Source organism: Triticum urartu, chromosome 5A, assembly GCF_056163025.1.
Source record: "Triticum urartu cultivar PI428250 chromosome 5A, HENAU_Tu73, whole genome shotgun sequence".
In the NCBI taxonomy this organism is placed as follows: domain Eukaryota; kingdom Viridiplantae; phylum Streptophyta; class Magnoliopsida; order Poales; family Poaceae; genus Triticum; species Triticum urartu.
In genome coordinates, this window is record NC_141877.1 from 14,006,749 (window position 1) to 14,026,743 (window position 19,995).

At 47.7% G+C, this 19,995-nt stretch overlaps 1 protein-coding gene across 2 annotated transcripts; it reads right to left on the minus strand.

Annotated features, from left to right (window-relative positions):
• On the minus strand, window positions 1-897 carry LOC125555437 (pathogenesis-related protein 1). 2 transcript variants are annotated; one of them, XM_048718396.2, is made up of 2 exons: window positions 602-897; window positions 1-533 (listed from the first exon to the last, which is right to left on the minus strand). In XM_048718396.2, the coding sequence occupies exons 1-2, from the start codon at window positions 813-815 to the stop codon at window positions 178-180; spliced, it is 570 nt and encodes a 189-aa protein (XP_048574353.2). In that variant the 5' UTR covers window positions 816-897; the 3' UTR covers window positions 1-177. The 2 variants fall into 2 exon arrangements, with proteins under 2 accessions (XP_048574353.2, XP_048574354.2); XM_048718397.2 differs by having other exon boundaries at window positions 1-518; window positions 602-885.
• Between the last annotated feature and the right edge of the window lie 19,098 nt (window positions 898-19,995).

The window sequence follows — 19,995 nt, forward strand, 5'->3', positions numbered from 1 at the left end:
AACCATATTAACATATCTTGTTAGAAAATGTAAGAGATGTGTAGTAGTACAAGTAGTACAGGAGAACATACGTGCTATGAGTCCCTGAATATAAGCACACAATTGTTGGAAAAATCATCACAATTATTGCGTCACTACTTGAGGGTTTGGAGCAGCTTTATTAGACAACTAGGGACATCACATGTTAATCATATATATGATCTCTGTTGACTGATTTATTTGGTCGTTGTAGGCATCCGGGTTGGCGATAAGGTAGGCCTCGGCGGCCTTGAAGATGGCCGTGACATAGCCCTTGGCCTTGGTGATCTCATCCTCCACCTCCATGCCTGGCAGCAGCTTGTATGTCGATTTCACCTTGACCATGCTGCCGCCGTTGGCCGCCGACTCCACCTTGATGTGCGACGTGGCCGCCTCAATCGCGGCGCCGATGCCACCACCCTCGATGAGGGTCGACTTGCACTCGCACTTGTCCACGTCAAGGAACTCGAGCCTCTCCTTGATGAGGTTGAAGGGCATGGCTGCGAGATAGGGAACTGCGTTTCAAGCTTTGACCATGTGAATCAGATTGCAGGTGAGATGAACTGATGCATGTGATGCATACCTGAGGTGAAGTTGAACTGCCTGACGCTCCCTACGCCGCCTTCTCCCTCAACAGCGTGGGCGCTGGCGACGATCTGCGGCACGAGCTTGGGGGCCAGGGTGTGCCAGTCCATGACGCCGGCGCGGAAGAGGCGCGGGGCGGCGACCGGCGACTCGATCTCATGGGTCCAGCTGTTGGTGGAGGGCATTGCTGTGATGATCAAGCTAGCTAGCATAACCGGTGCAAATGGTGTGAGCAGCGCTATAAATAAGGGCTCGAGAGAGGGGGTTGGTGAATCATGGCCGGATGGGTCTGGTCAGTGGACTGGAGCCTGGTTACGGCGCCAAAGCCAGGCGTCGAGTTTTTTCTAAAATGGACGGCGCTTTGGTCGATGTGGAAGAATGTGATCTCTATCCAATTGGCACCACGGTCTCCGTGGGGAAATTATTCTAGTGCTAGCTAGGTGTGATCAGCCAGCTGCATCACCCATTAACAAATGAAAGGAAATCTTGAGACGAGTCACACACCGTTTGACTCATGTTCCATCCATCCCATGCACGGCCGTGATCCCACTGTAAACCTCCCGTAATTCAGCTACCTGCCCGTCTCCCGTAATTTCTTACCCCGTTTCCCCGGTCTGCTGCTGCCCACTCCCATTATCCCGCATCCTATTCCTCCAGGCATGTCTCTCTCGTGCTTCCGATCCAGCAAGCGCACATGCACGCCGGTCTGCGTCGAGTCGTCGTTATTTGCAGTACACTGATCCTGCCCAATATCCCTGGTAAAGATCTTGCCAAGATTATGCCCAATCCCTGGTAAAGATCTTCTTTTTTTAAAAGGGGGGCTCCCAGTGATGCATATGCCATCTTATTAACCAAATAACAAAAAGTGTCAATAAGGTTCCAAAGTCTCCACTTGATAAAAGGAAAATGCAGCTCACACAAAGCTTAAAAAGGCTAGATACACAAACTAGCCAGAAAAAGATGCCACAACCGGCTGGCTAAAAATAGATAGGTAAACTAATTGCCTATCCTATTACATGACCACCATCCAAACCGGTTGAAGATATCCCGAGCTACCATCTCCCAACGGATAGATTCAGTAACCAAACGCTCCCTGGCCTCCATCGGAGTGAGTAGCGACCACGAACGGATCACTGCCGTAGCTCGGAAAATAACCTGCAAAAAATGAATCCGTGATGTTCTGTTAAAAACCAAATCATTTCTGCAATTCCAGATAGTCCACAACAAAGCGCAAACTCCAACCCGAATATGTCTTGCTAAGTCAGGCTCAACCTCATTAAGCCATGTCCCAAATAATGCATTGACAGAAGTCGGTGGAGTAATATTAAAAGCAATATGGATCGTCCGCCAAAGGACTTTGGCCAACGGGCAATCAAAGAATAAATGCTTAATCGTCTCATCCCGATCACAGAAACTACACCTAGTAGGTCCTGTCCAATTACGCTTTATCAAGTTGTCCTTTGTTAAAATAACTTGTTTATGGACAAACCACATAAACACTTTAATTTTTAAAAAAACTTTGACAACCCAAACATACTTGGAAGTTGGTAAAGATCTTGCCAAGATTATTAATTATGCTCCTCCATCCTCACCTCATTGTTTTGTCATATTTTTGTCATGAGGTGATGACACTGACGCCACTTCTTCTTCCTCCATTTCCTCACACAACTCTCTCTTCTCGCTTTCTCTCTCAACACGACAAACACATATGACCGGGGGAACGCGCGCGCGCACACACACACTAGCACCAGGGAAGACGAACAATGGCTTTGCCAAAAGGTCAGTTCCTTGGTTCACACGAGAGACTACATCTCTTCGACAACCCTCCCTCACGGCTGCACTTTTTTCATTGACTCAAATGACTATTTGTACAAAGTTTGGCACTCAGACATGGCCCACACACTCAAAGGATACTCCACTAGCTCACGCACACACGCACATACACATGCATGATAATGCCCACGGTTGCTTGATCCGAATAGTACTGCACGGGCTAGCTACACACAAGCTTGGGTAACAACTAAGTCTGCAGAATCTTTGAATACACATGCATAGGATCAAGCCTCACCTAATTGCTTCCTATTCTTCCTCCATACAAAACAAGCCACGCGGCTCGGCTGCCCTGGCTCCTACCTAACTAACCGCGCTCACAATTTGGCATGACTAACTGGCCGTGCACAATCTAATTAACTAAACGTGATGAAAACCAAAAACAACAAGGTTAATTTCAACATTCACCTCTTTAACCTTGTTGTAGTTTATTCAAACACTTCCATGTCGACCTTCAAAGCAGCGCCGGTGCATCGTCAATGTCGTTGGTGCAACACGTAGGTGGTCGCCAATGCCATCTTGTCACGCCGATTGCCGTTGTCTTCGTTGGCCTTGATGGGAGGAATACCTCTCATGCCTTCACCGCGAGTGTGCAGCCGCAACACGCTCGCTGCCTCATGTTCGTCACCGGTGCCACAACTCGCCGATGACTTGTCTCCATGTTATCGACGATGACATACCTTGTCGACGACTCCGACATGAAACTCCTCGTGGCAATGGCCTCCGTTTCATGGCCATCACTTCCTTGATGCCGGTGGCGCAACTTATCGGGCAGCATACCTTTCTTCATCGCTCGTGACACAACTTGACAATGATGGAGACATGCACCGGCCGCTAGCAGCATCACGCCACCACGTATTAGTAATCAGGCATTTGAAAAGAAAGGACCAAATCTTTTTAGAGATTAAAAAGAGAGTTATTCATATATTGGCCAAATGATTAAGACTGGTTATTAGCCATTTTTTAGGGCTGACATTGGGAGGGAAGTCAGGAAAACCATGATCTAACCCAGGGATTCATAAACAATAAGTATCCACAGTAATTCATGAACAATATCCAATCTGCAGTGATTCGCGGCCAATGCTAGCCCCTATCCCTTCTTCATTTTATACACAGAGTTTATTGTAGCTTTTGTGACATCTCTTGTGCATGTTAGAGGATCCGGCTCCCGGCGCCCCTACACCTTGCATTAAGAGAGTCGAGTCATCAGACTCGCTGAAGCGCACGACGATATGGGCCGGCCTAGTTCACGGTAGGTACACTGCCTCCTTTTCTTTTTCCGTTTTTCTTTCATGTTTCTATTTCTTTTTTTGATTCTTTTTTTAGTTTTACTTACACTTTATATTCTAAACATATATATTACAAAAATTAACTTCACACAGTATTTAAAAAAATGTTAATCATGCTTTGAAAAATGTTGAATGCGTATACAAAAAATGTTGACAATGTATTAAAAATGATGAAAAATGTTTAATGTGTATATAAAAGTTTTAATCAATCATTTTGAAAAAGTTAACAAATTTTTGAAAAATGTTGAACAATTATTTGAAAAAATGTTGAATAAGTATTAAAAAAATATTGAACAAGGATATGAAAAATGTTGAAACAGTATTAAAAATGTCGAACAAGTATTTGAAAAATGTTGAATAAGTATTAAAAAATGTTGAATGAGTATATGGATTTTTTTGAACAATTATTTGAAAATGTTGTGTAAATATTAGAAATATTGAACAAGTATCTAAAGAAATGTTGAATAAGTATTAAAAAATGTTGAATGAGTATTTAAATTTTTTTGAACAAGTATTTTCTTGGATAAGTATTAAAATGTTGAAAAAATATATAAAAAATGTTGAATAAGCATCCGGACAATGTTCAACGTGTATATAAAAACTGTTGATCATTTATTAAAAAATGTTTTTGACACATACGAAAATGTATAGTGAAAACGAAAACAAACATAAGAAAAAACAAAAATGGAGAAGAAAAACAAAACCAAACCAAAAATGAGAAGAAAAAAAATGTAAGAAAAACGAATAAACAAAATGCAAGAAAGAATGAGAGAAATGGAGAAGAAAAAAAACAGAAACAAAAAAAAAACAGAAAAAACCAGATCGAATAGCTTCAAGTAGGACACGCCCTACAACTTACCACGAGAGGGATCCTAGGCGGTGATCAAATAGTGGCTAGCCGCACCCGATCGCAGCCTGGTGACCAGGAATCGATCCCTGGTTCTCCCATTTCCTTTCCTATACTTTTAATCCGTATGCGCTTGCCAGTGTGCCGGCCTAATATGATGCAGGTTGAGGAAAAACTTCGGCGAGAGTTCCCTTCTCGCCTCGCTTAAAGCGACAAATAGTCGCTGCGTCCGGCGGGAGCTCCTCCTACTGTTCGACGCTCGCTGCGTCAAACAGTCGAGCAATTGCACAGGCGCGCTCCCTATTGGGCCGGCCCATATAGCAAGTTATGCACTGTAGCGAGCCGGGTCACTACTACTGTAGCAGACGGGTTTTGTATGTCAAGTGTCCTGTAGCAACCGAGTTTTAATGGTTTAAAAATTTGAAGTTTTTTTTAATAAAACGAATATTTTTTGAGTACTCAAACACTTTTCGAAATTTCTGAAGTTTTTTTGAAATTCCGTACATTTTTTGAAATTGGGAACATTTTTTGAGACCTAGAAACATTTTTTAAAATCCAAACTTTTTATTAAAAAGCGATCATTTTTTGAAACTCCCGAACAAAAATTGAAACACAAACATATTTTTGGAATTTATGAACAATTCTTTAAATGGAAACATTTTTTGAAACTCCCCCAAAAATTGAAAGCATGAACATTTTCTGGAAATTGGTGAACAAATTTTGAAAATGGGAACATTTTTTGAAACTCCTAAACACAATTTGAAAAGTTGAACATTTTTTGAACTTATGGATTTGTTTTTGAAAAGTGAACACTTTTTTATAATATGCGAACATTTTTTCGATGTAGAACATTTTTTTGTATTTGTGAACAAATATTAATAACAAGAACATTTTTTGAACTTCTAAAACATTTTTAGAATTTTAGAAAAGAATTTTAAATTTTGAAGAACAAAAAGAAAATACAAAAAAAGAAAAAGGAATTGAAAATGAAATAAACAAACAGAAAAACGAAGAAAGAAAAAGAAAAAAGAAACAGAAACAGAAATAACTAGTGAAAAAACCGGTTCAAGAAGATTCTAGAAGGTTCCCAAAACCAACTTTGCAGAATGTTCCCAAAACCAGACACTGTAGCACGTGCGAAATCTCATAATTGGGCCGGCCCATCTTAATCGCTAGCTCACTCGCCTCTGTGCGAAGCAGCGGCAACTTGACGCAACGAGCGTCCGTTAGGATTTCCGCGTCCGGCTCCTTGGTCCCATTTGGCAGATCTCTAGTGCTGGGCTGGGTCAACAAGGGGTCTGCTAGCAAACACAGAAACGGCCCAACGCATAGATGGCCAGCCCACCTACTGCTTGCCCTCCTAGAGTTTTTTCTGCCCAAAAAAAGAGCGAAAAAGGAGAGAAAAATAACAAGATGCGTCGGCGGAGAACGGGAGAAGGTCTGCGGCGAGCGAGCGGAAACCATGGAACGGAGCAGCGGCAGCTGAGGCTGTGATGTCCCTAGCAGTAGCTTGAGAATCACATAACAAAGAGGAAATGGAAATGGGGATTGACTGAAGAAGAACGAAGGAGCTCGAGCTCAGTTCATTCCTTTTTCTATTCGATGACTAGTTCAGTACAGAGGGTTGGGCATATAAGCCACACACACACGCCCGACGCCTACTACACAGTCCTTCCTAGCAGCAGGTGGACCTGACCTGTCATACACCACCCAGTATTAGGTGGGGTGTGACAATTGCCCCTCCTTGAGCGGCAGGCTAGTCCCAAAATAATTGCATCACTACCAGGGGCTGAAAGACAAGGTGATCTTCAGCAACAGTTAAAACTGCACCCACCAAAATTTATACTCTATCAGGCCATGGTTTGAGCTCAACCAACTGCTGTTGGCTCATCCAGCAACTCCAAAGCATGAACTGTATCCTCGGAGAGAATTTCACCACAAGCACCCACTTGTATTGATTAATATTTTTTTAAACATATATTTTTTATGCCTATTTTTTTTGCAAAAACAATTAGCCCACAGCGAGCCAATTGGCTCCAGTCGGCCCAAAGTGGGCCGACAGGACGCAATCAGCCCACAGTGGGCCGACAGGGGCCAGTCGGCCAGCTGTAGGCCGACTGGAATCCAATCAGCCTGCTGTGGGCTGACTAGGCCCAGTCGGCCTGCAGTGGGCCGACGGTGTATTATTTTTGAAATTTTTTATCCAGCATAATATTTATGACAATTAATTAAAAAATGTATTATTTTTAAAAAAATAGCGGCGGTGGACGGGAGGAGGTCTCCGGCGAGAGAGCGGAAACCATGGACGGGAGGAGGTCTCCGGCAGCTGCGGTGGCCGAGGCCGTCGTTCTCCTCCCCAGCTTCTTCTACCGTATCCGCAAGCGCGGCGCGCAGACCCCAGCAACCGCCCCGTCGCTGCCTCTGGTAATCCAGCCCCGTCAGTTCCTCTGCTCTCCTTTTCAGTTTTTGTTCGCTGGTGCTGTAGTTTGTGCGAGGAGTTGAGACTCGATCTGCATTAAGGGAATGAGGGCGACTCCCCGGGCGACCGTGGAGGCGACCACCGAGGCGCGCCGGCCGGCGGCGGCGGACCGGGCAGGCGTCGGCGGCCGATTCTGGGCTCTTCTGGATTCGGACGACGAGGATGCCGACGGGGGCGGAGAGGATCCAGGGGGTTCACCGACGTCGCCTACTCCATCGGATTTGATTTTAGATTTATTGTTGGAAATATGCCCTAGAGGCAATAATAAATTAGTTATTATTATATTTCATTGTTCATGATAATCGTTTATTATCCATGCTAGAATTGTATTGATAGGAAACTCAGATACATGTGTGGATACATAGACAACACCATGTCCCTAGTAAGTCTCTAGTTGACTAGCTCGTTGATCAATAGATGGTTACAGTTTCCTGACCATGGACATTGGATGTCGCTGATAACGGGATCACATCATTAGGAGAATGATGTGATGGACAAGACCAATCCTAAGCCTAGCACAAGATCGTGTAGTTCGTATGCTAAAGCTTTTCTAATGTCAAGTATCATTTCCTTAGACCATGAGATTGTGCAACTCCCGGATACCGTAGGAGTGCTTTGGGTGTACCAAACGTCACAACGTAACTGGGTGGCTATAAAGGTGCACTACGGGTATCCCCGAAAGTGTCTGTTGGGTTGGCACGAATCGAGACTGGGATTTGTCACTCCGTGTAAACAGAGAGGTATCTCTGGGCCCATTCGGTAGGACATCATCATAATGTGCACAATGTGACCAAGGAGTTGATCACGGGATGATGTGTTACGGAACGAGTAAAGAGACTTGCCGGTAACGAGATTGAACAAGGTATCGGGATACCGACGATCGAATCTCGGGCAAGTATCGTACCGCTAGACAAAGGGAATTGTATACGGGATTGATTGAATCCTTGACATCGTGGTTCATCCGATGAGATCATCGTGGAGCATGTGGGAGCCAACATGGGTATCCAGATCCTGCTGTTGGTTATTGACCAGAGAGTTGTCTCAGCCATGTCTGCATGACTCCCGAACCCGTAGGGTCTACACACTCAAGGTTCGATGACGCTAGGGTTATAGGGAAAGTATGTACGCAGTTACCGAATGTTGTTCAGAGTCCCGGATGTGATCCCGGACGTCACAAGGAGTTCTGGAATAGTCCGGAGGTAAAGATTGATATATAGGAAGTATTGTTTTGGCCACCGGAAGTGTTCCGGGCATCACCGGTAGTGTACCGGGACCACCGGAGGGGTCCGGGGGGTCCACCGGGAGGGGCCACGGGCCCCGGAGGCCTACATGGGCCAATAGTGGGAAGGGACCAGCCCCTAGGTGGGCTGGGGCGCCTCCCACCTAGGCCCAGGCGCCTCCTAGAGGGGAGGGGGGCAAACCCTAGGGCAGATGGGCCCTAAGGCCCACCCCAGGTGCGCCTCCCCTTCTCCCCCCGTTAGCCGCAACCCTAGATGGGTTTTGGGGCTGCCGCCACCCATAGGGAGGGAACCCTAGATGGGGGCGCAGCCCCTCCCCTTCCCCTATATATACTTGAGGTATTGGGGCTGCAATAGACACGATCCGATCTCCCTCTTGGCGCAGCCCTACCTCTCTCCCTCCTCGTCTCTCGTAGTGCTTGGCGAAGCCCTGCTGGAGTTCCGCGCTCCTCCACCACCACCACGCCGTCGTGATGCTGTTGGACGGAGTCTTCCCCAACCTCTCCTTCTCTCCTTGCTGGATCAAGGCGTAGGAGACGTCACCGGGCTGCATGTGTGTTGAACGCAGAGGCCCCGTGGTTCAGCGCTTAGATCGGAATCAACCGCGATCTGAATCGCTATGAGTACGACTCCTTCATCCGCGTTCTTGCAACGCTTCCGCTTAGCGATCTACAAGGGTATGTAGATCCACTCCCCTTCCCCTCGTTGCTAGATTACTCCATAGATTGATCTTGGTGATGCGTAGAAAATTTTAAATTTCTGCTACGATCCCCTACAGTGGTATCAGAGCTAGGTCTATGCGTAGTTTCTATGCACGAGTAGAACACAAGTTGTTGTGGGCGTCGATTTTGTCAATTTACTTGCCGTTACTAGTCTTATCTTGATTTGGCGGCATCATGGGATGAAGCGGCCCGGACCGACCTTACACGTACTCTTACGTGAGACAGGTTCCACCGACTGACATGCACTAGTTGCATAAGGTGGCTAGTGGGTGTCTGTCTCTCCCACTTTAGTCGGATCGGATTTGATGAAAAGGGTCCTTATGAAGGGTAAATAGAAATTGGCATATCACGTTGTGGTTTTGGCGTAGGTAAGAAATGTTCTTGCTAGAAACCTATAGCAGCCACGTAAAAACTTGCAACAACAATTAGAGGACGTCTAACTTGTTTTTGCAGCATGTGCCGTGTGATGTGATATGGCCAAAAGGATGTGATGAATGATATATGTGATGTATGAGATTGATCATGTTCTTGTAATAGGAATCACGACTTGCATGTCGATGAGTATGACAACCGGCAGGAGCCATAGGAGTTGTCTTAATTTATTTAAGACATGCGTGTCAACATAAACGTCATGTAATTACTTTACTTTATTGCTAAAGCGTTAGCCATAGTAGTAGAAGTAATAGATGATGAGACAACTTCAAGAAGACACGATGATGGAGATCATGATGATGGAGATCATGGTGTCATGCCGGTGACGATGATGATCATGGAGCCCCGAAGATGGAGATCAAAAGGAGCAAAATGATATTGGCCATATCATGTCACTATTTGATTGCATGTGATGTTTATCATGTTTTACATATTATTTTCTTAGAACGACGGTAGCTTAAATAAGATGATCCCTCGTAATAATTTCAAGAAAGTGTTCCCCCTAACTGTGCACCGTTGCGAAGGTTCGTTGTTTCGAAGCACCACGTGATGATCGGGTGTGATAGATTCTAACGTTCGAATACAACGGGTGTAAGCCAGATTTACACACGCAATACACTTAGGTTGACTTGACGAGCCTAGCATGTACAGACATGGCCTCGGAACACAGAAGACCGAAAGGTCGAGCATGAGTCGTATAGAAGATACGATCAACATGAAGATGTTCACCGATGTTGACTAGTCCGTCTCACGTGATGATCGGACACGGCCTAGTTGACTCGGATCATGTTTCACTTAGATGACTAGAGGGATGTCTATCTGAGTGGGAGTTCATTAAATAATTTGATTATATGAATTTAATTATCATGAACATAGTCTAAATTATCTTTGCAAATATGTTGTAGATAAATAGCTCACGTTGTAGCTCCCTGTTTCAATACGTTCCTAGAGAAAGACCAAGTTGAAAGATATTGTGAGCAATGATGCGGACTGGGTCCGTAGTCCGAGGAGTGTCCTCACTGCTACACAGAAGGTTTACGTCTTTGATGCACCGCTCGATGTGCAAACCCTTACAACGTCGTCTGTGGATGTTGTGAACACCTGACAGACACATCCTGATGACTACTTGATAGTTTAGTGCACCATACTTCACGGCTTAGAATCGGGATTCCAATGACATTTTGAACGCCATAAGACATATGAGATGTTCCAAGAGTTGAAATTGGGATTTCAGGCTCATGCCCGTGTTGAGAGGTATGAGACCTCTGACAAGTTCTTTTTCCAACAAGATGGAGGAGAATAGCTCAACTAGTGAGCATGTGCTCAGAATGTCTGGGTGCTACAATCACTTAAATCAAGTGGGAGTTAAAATTCCAGATAAGATAGTGATTGATAGAGTTCTCTAGCCACTATCACTAAGCTACTAGATCTTCATGATGAACTATGACATGCTAGGGATGGAGTTGATCCCGGAGCTGTTCGCGGTGCTTAAGACCGCAAAAGGTAGAGATCAAGAAGGAGCATCAAGTGTTGATGGTTTAACAAGACCACTGGTTTCAAGAAGGGCAAGGGCTAGAAGGGAAACTTCATGGATGGCAAACCAGTTGCCGCTCCAGTGAAGGAACCCAAGGTTGAACCCACCCGAGACTAAGTGCTTCTATTGTAAGGGGAACGATCACTGGTAGCAGAATTACCCCAAATGCATGGTAGATAAGAAGGCTGGCAACTTCAACAAAGTATATACGTGTTATTAATGTGTACCTCACTAGTACTCCTGGTAGCACCTGGGTATTGGATACCGGTTCAGTTGCTATTATTGGTGACTTGAAGCAAAAGCTACTGACTAAATGGAGACTGGCTGAGGGCGAGGTGATGATGTGTGTTGGAAGTGTTTCCAAAGTTGATGAGATCACCATCGCACGCTCCATCTGCCTTCGGGATTAGTATTGAACCTAGATAAATGTTATCAGGTGTCTACATTGAGCATGAATATGATTAGATCATGTTCATTGCAATACGGTCATTCATTTAAGTTAGAGAATAATGGTTATTCTATTTACATGAATGATACCTTTCATGGTCATGCACCCTATGTGAATGGTTCATTGAATCTCGGTCGTGGTGATACACATGTTCACGCCAAAAGATGTAGAGTTAATAATGATAGTACCACTTTCTTGTGGCACTGCCGCTTAGGTCATATTGGCGTAAGATGCATGAAGAAACTCCATATCGATGGATGTTTGGAGTCACTTGATTTTGAATCGCTTGACACATGCGAGCCATGCCTCATGGGCAGGATGACTAAGACCCCGTTTTCAGGTACAATGAAACGGGAAAGTGACTTGTTGGAAATCATACATGCAGATGTGTGTGATCCAATGAGAATTGGAGCGTGCGGTGGATATCGCTATTTTCTCATCTTCACTGACGATTTGAGTAGATATAGGTATATTTACTTAATGAAGCACAAGTCTGAAACGTTTGAAAAGTTCAAGCGATTTCAGAGTGAAGTTAAGAATTATCATAACAAGAAGATCAAATTCCTATGATCTGATCAATGAGAATTTCTGAGTTATGAGTTTGGCAAACACTTAAGACATTGTGGAATTGTTTCACAGTTGAAGCCACCTGGAACACCACAAGGTAATGGTGTGTCCGGACGTCATAATTGAACCCTATGAGATATGGTGCGATCTATGATGTCTCTTACCAATCTATCGTTTTCATTTTGAGGTTATGCGTTAGAGACAACTACATTCACTTCAGATAGGACACCATTTAAGTAACATTGGTTTGGCAAGAAACCAAAGTTGTCACTTCTTAATGTTTGGGGCTGCGATGTTTAAGGCTTCAGCCGGAGAAGCTCGAACCCAAAGTGGACAAACACATCTTCATAGGATACCCAAAGGTGACAGTTGGGTACACCTTCTATCTCAGATCCAAGGGCAAATTGTTTGTCGCCAAGAACGGGTCCTTTCTCGAGAAGGAGTTTCTCTTGAAAGAATTGAGTGGGAGGAAGATAGAACTTGATGAGGTTGTCGAACCTTTATTTCAACCAGAGAGTGATGCAACACAGAAAGATGTTTTCTGTGGCGCCTACGTCTATTGAATAGGAAGTTAATGATAGTGATCATGAAGCTTCAGATCAAGTTGCTATCGAACCTCGTAGGTCGACAAGGATATGTACTACTCCTGAGTGGTACGGTAATCCTGTCTTAGATATCATGTTGTTAGACAACAATGAACCTACGAGCTATGGAGAAGCGATGGTGGGCCCGTATTTCGACAAATGGTTAGAGCCATGAAATCCGAGATAGGATCCATGTATCAGAACAAAGTATGGACTTTGGTGGACTTGCCCGATGATCAGCGAGCCATTGAGATAAATGGATCTTTAAGAAGAAGACGGATGTGGGCGGTAATGTTACCGTCTATGAAGCTCGACTTATGGGAAAGAGTCTTTTCACAAGTTCAAGGAGTTGACTACGATGAGAATTTCTCACCCGTAGCGATGCTTAAGTCCGTCGGAATCATGTTAGCATTAGCTGTATTTTTCGATTATGAAATCTGAAAGATGGATGTCAAAACAAGTTTTCTTACCAGTTTTCGTAAGAAAGAGTTGTATGTGATACAATCAAAGTTTTGTCGATCCTAAGGATGCTAAAAGGTATGCTGGCTCCAGCGATCCTTCTATGGACTAGAGCAAGCATCTCGGAGTCAGAATATATGCTTTGATGGAGTGATCAAAGCTTTTAGGTTTATACAATGTTTTCTAGAAACTTGTATTTACAAGAAAGTGAGTGGGAGCACTACAACATTTCTGATAAGTATATGTGGATGACATATTGTTGATTCGAAATGATGTAGAATTTCTGGAAAGCATAAACGGTTGTTTTAAGAGTGATTTTCAAAGGAAGACCTGGATAAAGCTGCTTACATATTGGGCATCAGGATCTATAGAAATAGATCAAGACGCCTGATGATACTTTCAAAGAACGCACACCTTGACATGTTTTTGAAGGAGTTCAAAATAGATCAGTCAAAGAAGGGGTTATTACCTGAGTTGTAAGGTGTGAAGTTGAGTAAGACTCAAAGATTGACCACGGCAGAAGAAAGAGGAAGGACGAAGGTCGTCCCCTATGCTTTTGTCATAGGCTCTATACGGTATGCCATGCTGAATACTGCACCTGATGTGTGCCTTGCCACATGTCTGGCAACAGGGTACAAAGGTGATCTAGGAGTAGATCACCAGATAGCGGTCAAAATTGTCCTTAGAGGAATAAGGAAATGTTTCTTGGTTATGGAGGTGATAAAGAGTTCGACGTAAAGAGTTATGTCGATGCAAGGTTAACACCTATCCGGATAGCTCTGAGTAGAGATACCGGATACATATAATGGAGCAACAATTTTGAATAGCTCCAAGTGGAACGTGGTAGCAGCATCTACGATATGACATAAAGTTTTGCGAAATACATAGGGATCTGAATATGGCAAGACCCGTTGACTACAACCTCTCTCACAAGCATAACATGATCAAACCCAGAACTCATTCAGTGTTAATCACATAGTGATGTGAACTAGATTATTGAGTCTAGTAAACTCTTTGGATGTTGGTCACATGGCGATGTGACCTGTAAGTGTTAATCACATGGCGATGTGAACTAGATTATTGACTCTAGTGCAAGTCGGAGACTGTTGGAAATATGCCCTAGAGGCGAAAATAAATTAGTTATTATTATATTTCATTGTTCATGATAATCGTTTATTATCCATGCTAGAATTGTATTGATAGGAAACTCAGATACATGTGTGGATACATAGACAACACCATGTCCCTAGTAAGCCTCTAGTTGACTAGCTCGTTGATCAATAGATGGTTATAGTTTCCTGACCATGGACATTGAATGTCGTTGATAACGGGATCACATCATTAGGAGAATGATGTGATGGGCAAGACCAATCCTAAGCCTAGCACAAGATCGTGTAGTTCGTATGCTAAAGCTTTTCTAATGTCAAGTATCATTTCCTTAGACCATGAGATTGTGCAACTCCCGGATACCGTAGGAGTGCTTTGGGTGTACCAAACGTCACAACATAACTGGGTGGCTATAAAGGTGCACTATGGGTATCTCCAAAAGTGTCTGTTGGGTTGGCACGAATCAAGACTGGGATTTGTCACTCCGTGTAAACGGAGAGGTATCTCTGGGCCCACTCGGTAGGACATCATCATAATGTGCACAATGTGACCAAGGAGTTGATCACGAGATGATGTGTTACGGAACGAGTAAAGAGACTTGCCGGTAACGAGATTGAACAAGGTATCGGGATACCGACGATCGAATCTCGGGCAAGTATCGACCGCTAGACAAAGGGAATTGTATACGGGATTGATTGAATCCTTGACATCGTGGTTCATCCGATGAGATCATCGTGGAGCATGTGGGAGCCAACATGGGTATCCAGATCCCGCTGTTGGTTATTGACCGGAGAGTTGTCTCGGCCATGTCTGCATGACTCCTGAACCCGTAGGGTCTACACACTTAAGGTTCGATGACGCTAGGTTTATAGGGAAAGTATGTACGCGGTTACCGAATGTTGTACGGAGTCCCGTATGAGATCCCGGACGTCATGAGGAGTTCCGGAATAGTCCGGAGGTAAAGATTGATATATAGGAAGTATGGTTTTGGCCACCGGAAGTGTTCCGGGCATCACCGGTAGTGTACCGGGACCACCGGAGGGGTCCGGGGGGTCCACCGGGAGGGGCCACAGCCCCCGGAGGCCTACATGGGCCAATAGTGGGAAGGGACCAGCCCCTAGGTGGGATGGGGCACCTCCCACCTAGGCCCAAGGCGCCTCCTAGAGGGGAGGGGGGCAAACCCTAGGGCTGATGGGCCCTAAGGCCCACCCCAGGTGTGCCTCCCCTTCTCCCCCCCTTGGCCGCAACCCTAGATGGGTTTTGGGGCTGCCGCCACCCCTAGGGAGGGAACCCTAGATGGGGGCGCATCCCCTCCCCTTCCCCTATATATACTTGAGGTATTGGGGCTGCAATAGACACGATTCGATTTCCCTCTTGGTGCAACCCTACCTCTCTCCCTCCTCGTCTCTCGTAGTGCTTGGCGAAGCCCTGCTAGAGTTCCGCGCTCCTCCACCACCACCATGCCGTCGTGCTGCTGCTGGAGGGAGTCTTCCCCAACCTCTCCTTCTCTCCTTGCTGGATCAAGGCGTAGGAGGCGTCACTGGGCTGCATGTGTGTTGAACGCGGAGGCGCCATGGTTCGGCATTTAGATCGGAATCAACCACGATCTGAATCGCTATGAGTACGACTCCTTCATCCGCATTCTTGCAACGCTTCCGCTTAGCGATCTACAAGGGTATGTAGATCCACTCCCCTTCCCCTCGTTGCTATATTACTCCATAGATTGATCTTGGTGATGCGTAGAAAATTTTAAATTTCTGCTACGATCCCCTACATTTATTTCACGCAGGTTACGACAAAGATGATGTGGCCACAACCGTAGACTTGGTATTGCCGGTGGAGGATCCGGCGCGGATCGGGCTACATCCGGACGAGAGGAAGGAGATGGTGCCGCGTGTCGTTCACCGGAGAACGGTGGCGACGGCGGTCAGGCCTTGGAAGGGCCCTATACCTAAGGTACAACTTCCAAACCTCACGATTTTGACTTGATTCATCCGGATTCGTGGACGGTGGTGAAGAAGAAGAGTCCGGTGCGCCGGTTGAGGGCCGGATCGCCCCGCCGGCGGAGGCTGCTGTGCCTTCGCGAACGTCGGTCGGGATCAGCGCCGCTCGTCGCGATCGTTTGAACCACCTGCTGGGCCGAGTTGGGCCGGCTGCGTCGGTTTCTCACGCGCGCCTACATGGGCCGGAAATAGCTGGGTATGAGGCCCAGGCTATACCGGGCACCACATGTATTGATGCGGTAGCTGCATGCACGGGTGAGATCGAGAATCGCCGTGCGAACGTGATCGTGCTGCGTCCTAGGGTTTGCCAGAACGGGACGCCCGTGGTTCCTCCGTGCGGCCCTGGCCGAGCTCGTCGGATCCCTCCCCTTGGTGCTATGACGGGCAGAGGGACGGGAGGGCCGCCGCCGCCAGCGTCGAAGCCCCAGGCGGCAATAGCCAGAGACAGGGCCGGAGCGGTCGTGCCGCCGCCGGGGGGTGCTGGACGGGGGGCCGCTGGCGTTGGGCCTGGCGCGGCAGGTGCTGCAGCCGGTGCCGGGCGTGGCGCCGCCGTTTCTGCTATGGGGCGGCCAGGCGGCAACCTCGGGCCACGGCCGCCTGTGCCTGCGGCGGCCAGGCCGCCCGCGCGGCCGACGGGAAGAGGTGGCCCTGCTGGGGGCGTCGTTGCAGCTGGCACCGGCCGTGGTGCACCGACCAACGTGGCCAACGACTACAGTAGCTCCTGCTACGGGTCGGGGCGACGGGTCTAGCCCGACTACTGTGGTGCTGGTTCCTGTTAGTGGTCCGCCTCGGGGCGCTCCTCCGCCGCACTCTGTAGCGAGACCGGCTCAGAACCGTTCGGGACCATCGCAGACGAGGCATACTTCGACAGCTAGAGATTCCTTCGAGCCGCTCCGAGGTCAGTGGGGGGATGATGGTGTTGATGCGTATGGAGACGGGAAGCACCATGGTTCCTCGTCTACGGGTGGCGGTCGAGGCTACGCCCGGCAGGGTGACGGGTCGACTGAGCGACCTTTTCTCGGGCCTCCTGGTGGCTTTGTCGAGGGGACATCCGGTCCGGATCACCGCCAGAGAGGTGGTTACCGTGGACATCGAGGTGGTCGGGGTGGTGGCCGTGGGAGGTTTCGTAGACAGCCTCCGCCCCTAGCTGCTGTTGACCATGCGGCGACAGCTGTTGAGACAGATAACGCTTAGTCTACTGATCTTACTAGTCAGGCGATGGATGTGGTAACGGCCCTGGCTTATGTTGAGGTTCCTGTGCCTGGGGCTGTGGCTGAGGCGTCTGACATGTCTGATTCTGAGAGGGCGGCCAAGTGGGCGCGTAAGAAGGAAAGGATGCTCTGTTACCGGTGTGGTGAGAAGGGCCATTTTATTGCAGAGTGCGTGGCAGAGCTGTGTGACTCGTGTGGCAAGCCAGCACATGCTTCGGGAGAGTGCCCGTTATTGCGTGACCAGGCTCCTGCTCTGACTATGTATGGACTATATTGTGCGGAGCTTTTATTCTTCGAGTCCCCGGTCGCGAGGGAGATTCCAGAGGAGACACAAGGCTTGACTACCGGGATTGTGAAAGCAACCCAGGGCGAGGTGACCGAGGCTCAGATTATCCGGAGGCTTCAGGAGTTGGCACCGGGTGACTTCCAGTGGGAGCTGGTCAGCCTTAAAGCTAATGTCTTCAAGGTGGATTTCCCTTCTGTGGAGGATTTGCAGAAACTGCTGAGCTTTGGCTTGTGTAGAGTTCCTGGTACTAAGTGTATTCTGGAGTTTTACGAGTGGACGAAGGTGGAGCCTAAAGGAAAGCTGCTTACACAGGTATGGTTGAGGTTTTCTGGGGCCCCATCTAAGCCTTTGCAGGATGTTCGAGTTGTGGCCAGTATGGGTATCATGGTTGGGAAGACGGAGAGAGTGGATATGGCTTTCACTCGTGCTCATGGAGTGGCACGGATCTTGGTGAGTGTTCTGAATGTTGATTTCGTGCCTGATGTGGTCCACTGGACATATAGGGGAGAGGTATTCCCGCTCGACATAGAGTCCGAGGACACTGAGATGTTTGCTGAGGAGGTTAATGGGGATGATGTTGATATGCACGAGAGTGACGGCGGTGCAGGAGCCAAGGGGGCACTGGCCGAGTCCGCTCGAGAGGGGTCGACCGGGTCTCGCCCAGATGCTCAGTTGCCTGGGGAGGGGACCAGGGTTGAGCCGGCACCCTCACCTTTGGTGCCTATGACGTCGCTGCGATTTGGGTCTTTTGAGCCTGCTTCTGCGCCTCCCAGACTTTGGAGTGATCGGGTGGAGACTGATGATATGTTTGAACACACGCTTCCTTTGTTGGACTTTGAGGGGGCTGCAGTTCAGGAAGGGGAGCCGGAGGTCGCTTCTATTTCCCTTGCTTCACCGGTGGTCGTGGCTCCGGTGATGTCTTCTACGTTCGAGGTGGGCCTTGGGGGAGGGGGGTCAGGGCAGGTGGCCTTGACCTCTCCATTCCCTGTACCGACGCCGGTGACGCCGCTCGCGTCGGGGTCGCCCAGCGCTGGGAGAGGGAGACCGAGGCACGCGGCCTCGGCTCTTCCTCCTCAGGTCTTGGCGGTGGCACCCGCATCTCCTGAGGCGCTGGGAGAGGGGGGGTTGGGCCAGGTGGCCCTAGTCCTCCCTTCCTCCTCTACGGTCAGGAGGATTGCGCCTCCTGCGACTTCGACGCTTCGCTCTGAGCCGGTGGGTGGGGCAGGGGGAGGGAGCGGGCAGGTGGCCCTAGCTGTCCCGTCTCTTGTCCTACCCGCGGGGAACTTGTCCGAGGGCCCTGGGAGCCCGCAGCCGCCTCCTCTGTTCACTAGAGAGGAGGTTGTTGCCTTTGGCGGGATCCCGGACCTGGTCTCGACGGGGAGACGGATGAGTGCTCGCGTTCAGGACCTTCCGGAGGTGGATGATATGCATCAACGGTGCGCTATGAGGGCGGCTAAGCTTCACGATGCTGCGATATCTTCTGGTATGTCCGTCAACATATCTAATTCTTTATTGCATTTTTCTCATGAGGACATTATTAATAATGCAAACCAATTAGGAGTTTCACTAGGTGCTACTGATAATGAGATATCTAATTCGGTGAATGATATGTTAGATTTGGAGGCGGAGCGTGCCTTAGAGACTATTCGTAATCTTGCAGCGGTTAAACCCATGAATGATGAGGAGATTGATGCGTTAGGGGTTAGAGTGCTAGATAATCTGTGTGCGGATCTAGCACCTTCTAATCAGGAGTCTGAGGACGATGATGTGCCTTTAGATGTTCCAGCTGTTAGTTCCGTTCAGCCCGGTTATGAGGACCGGGCGACAGAGCCCACTAAGCCAAAGCGTAAGTGGAAACGGAAGATTTATCCCTATTCTGCAGTTCGTAGGAGTGCTAGGATACGGACTACTAAAAAATTCCATGATGAACTATGAAAGGAATCTTTTGGAATAGCAGTGGTCTGAAAGACTTGGCTAAAAGAAGGTTTCTTGCTGAGGCTTCTCTGGAACATCGGTTAGATTTTATTGCTCTATCGGAAACTGGTCGAGATAATTTTGCGCCGCAGTTTCTATCCTCTCTTGTGGGTGGTATTGATTTCGATTGGCATTGCCTCCCTCCGCGAGGAAGATCGGGAGGTATCTTACTGGGTGTGAGATGCGACTCCCTTGAAGTCCGGAGTGTAGTAATGGGCGACTTCGCGGTAAAGTTTCGAGTTAGGTCTAAAGTTGATGGGTTCAACTGGGCTTTGGTGGCGGTTTATGGTGCCGCACATCCCGAACTTAAACCGGAGTTTCTGGCGGACCTGGTTCGGATCTGTGGATCCGAGCAGCTTCTGATGTTGGTCGGGGGTGATTT

What these genes read in the sequence shown, in the direction of transcription:
- LOC125555437 (XM_048718396.2), bottom strand. Translation starts at nt 815, where the DNA reads ATGCTAGCTAGCTTGATCATCACAGCAATGCCCTCCACCAACAGCTGG. An exon ending in GCAGTTCAACTTCACCTCAG is followed by an intron (nt 534 to 601) that starts GTATGCATCACA and finishes CTTGAAACGCAG; the next exon opens with TTCCCTATCTCGCAGCCATG.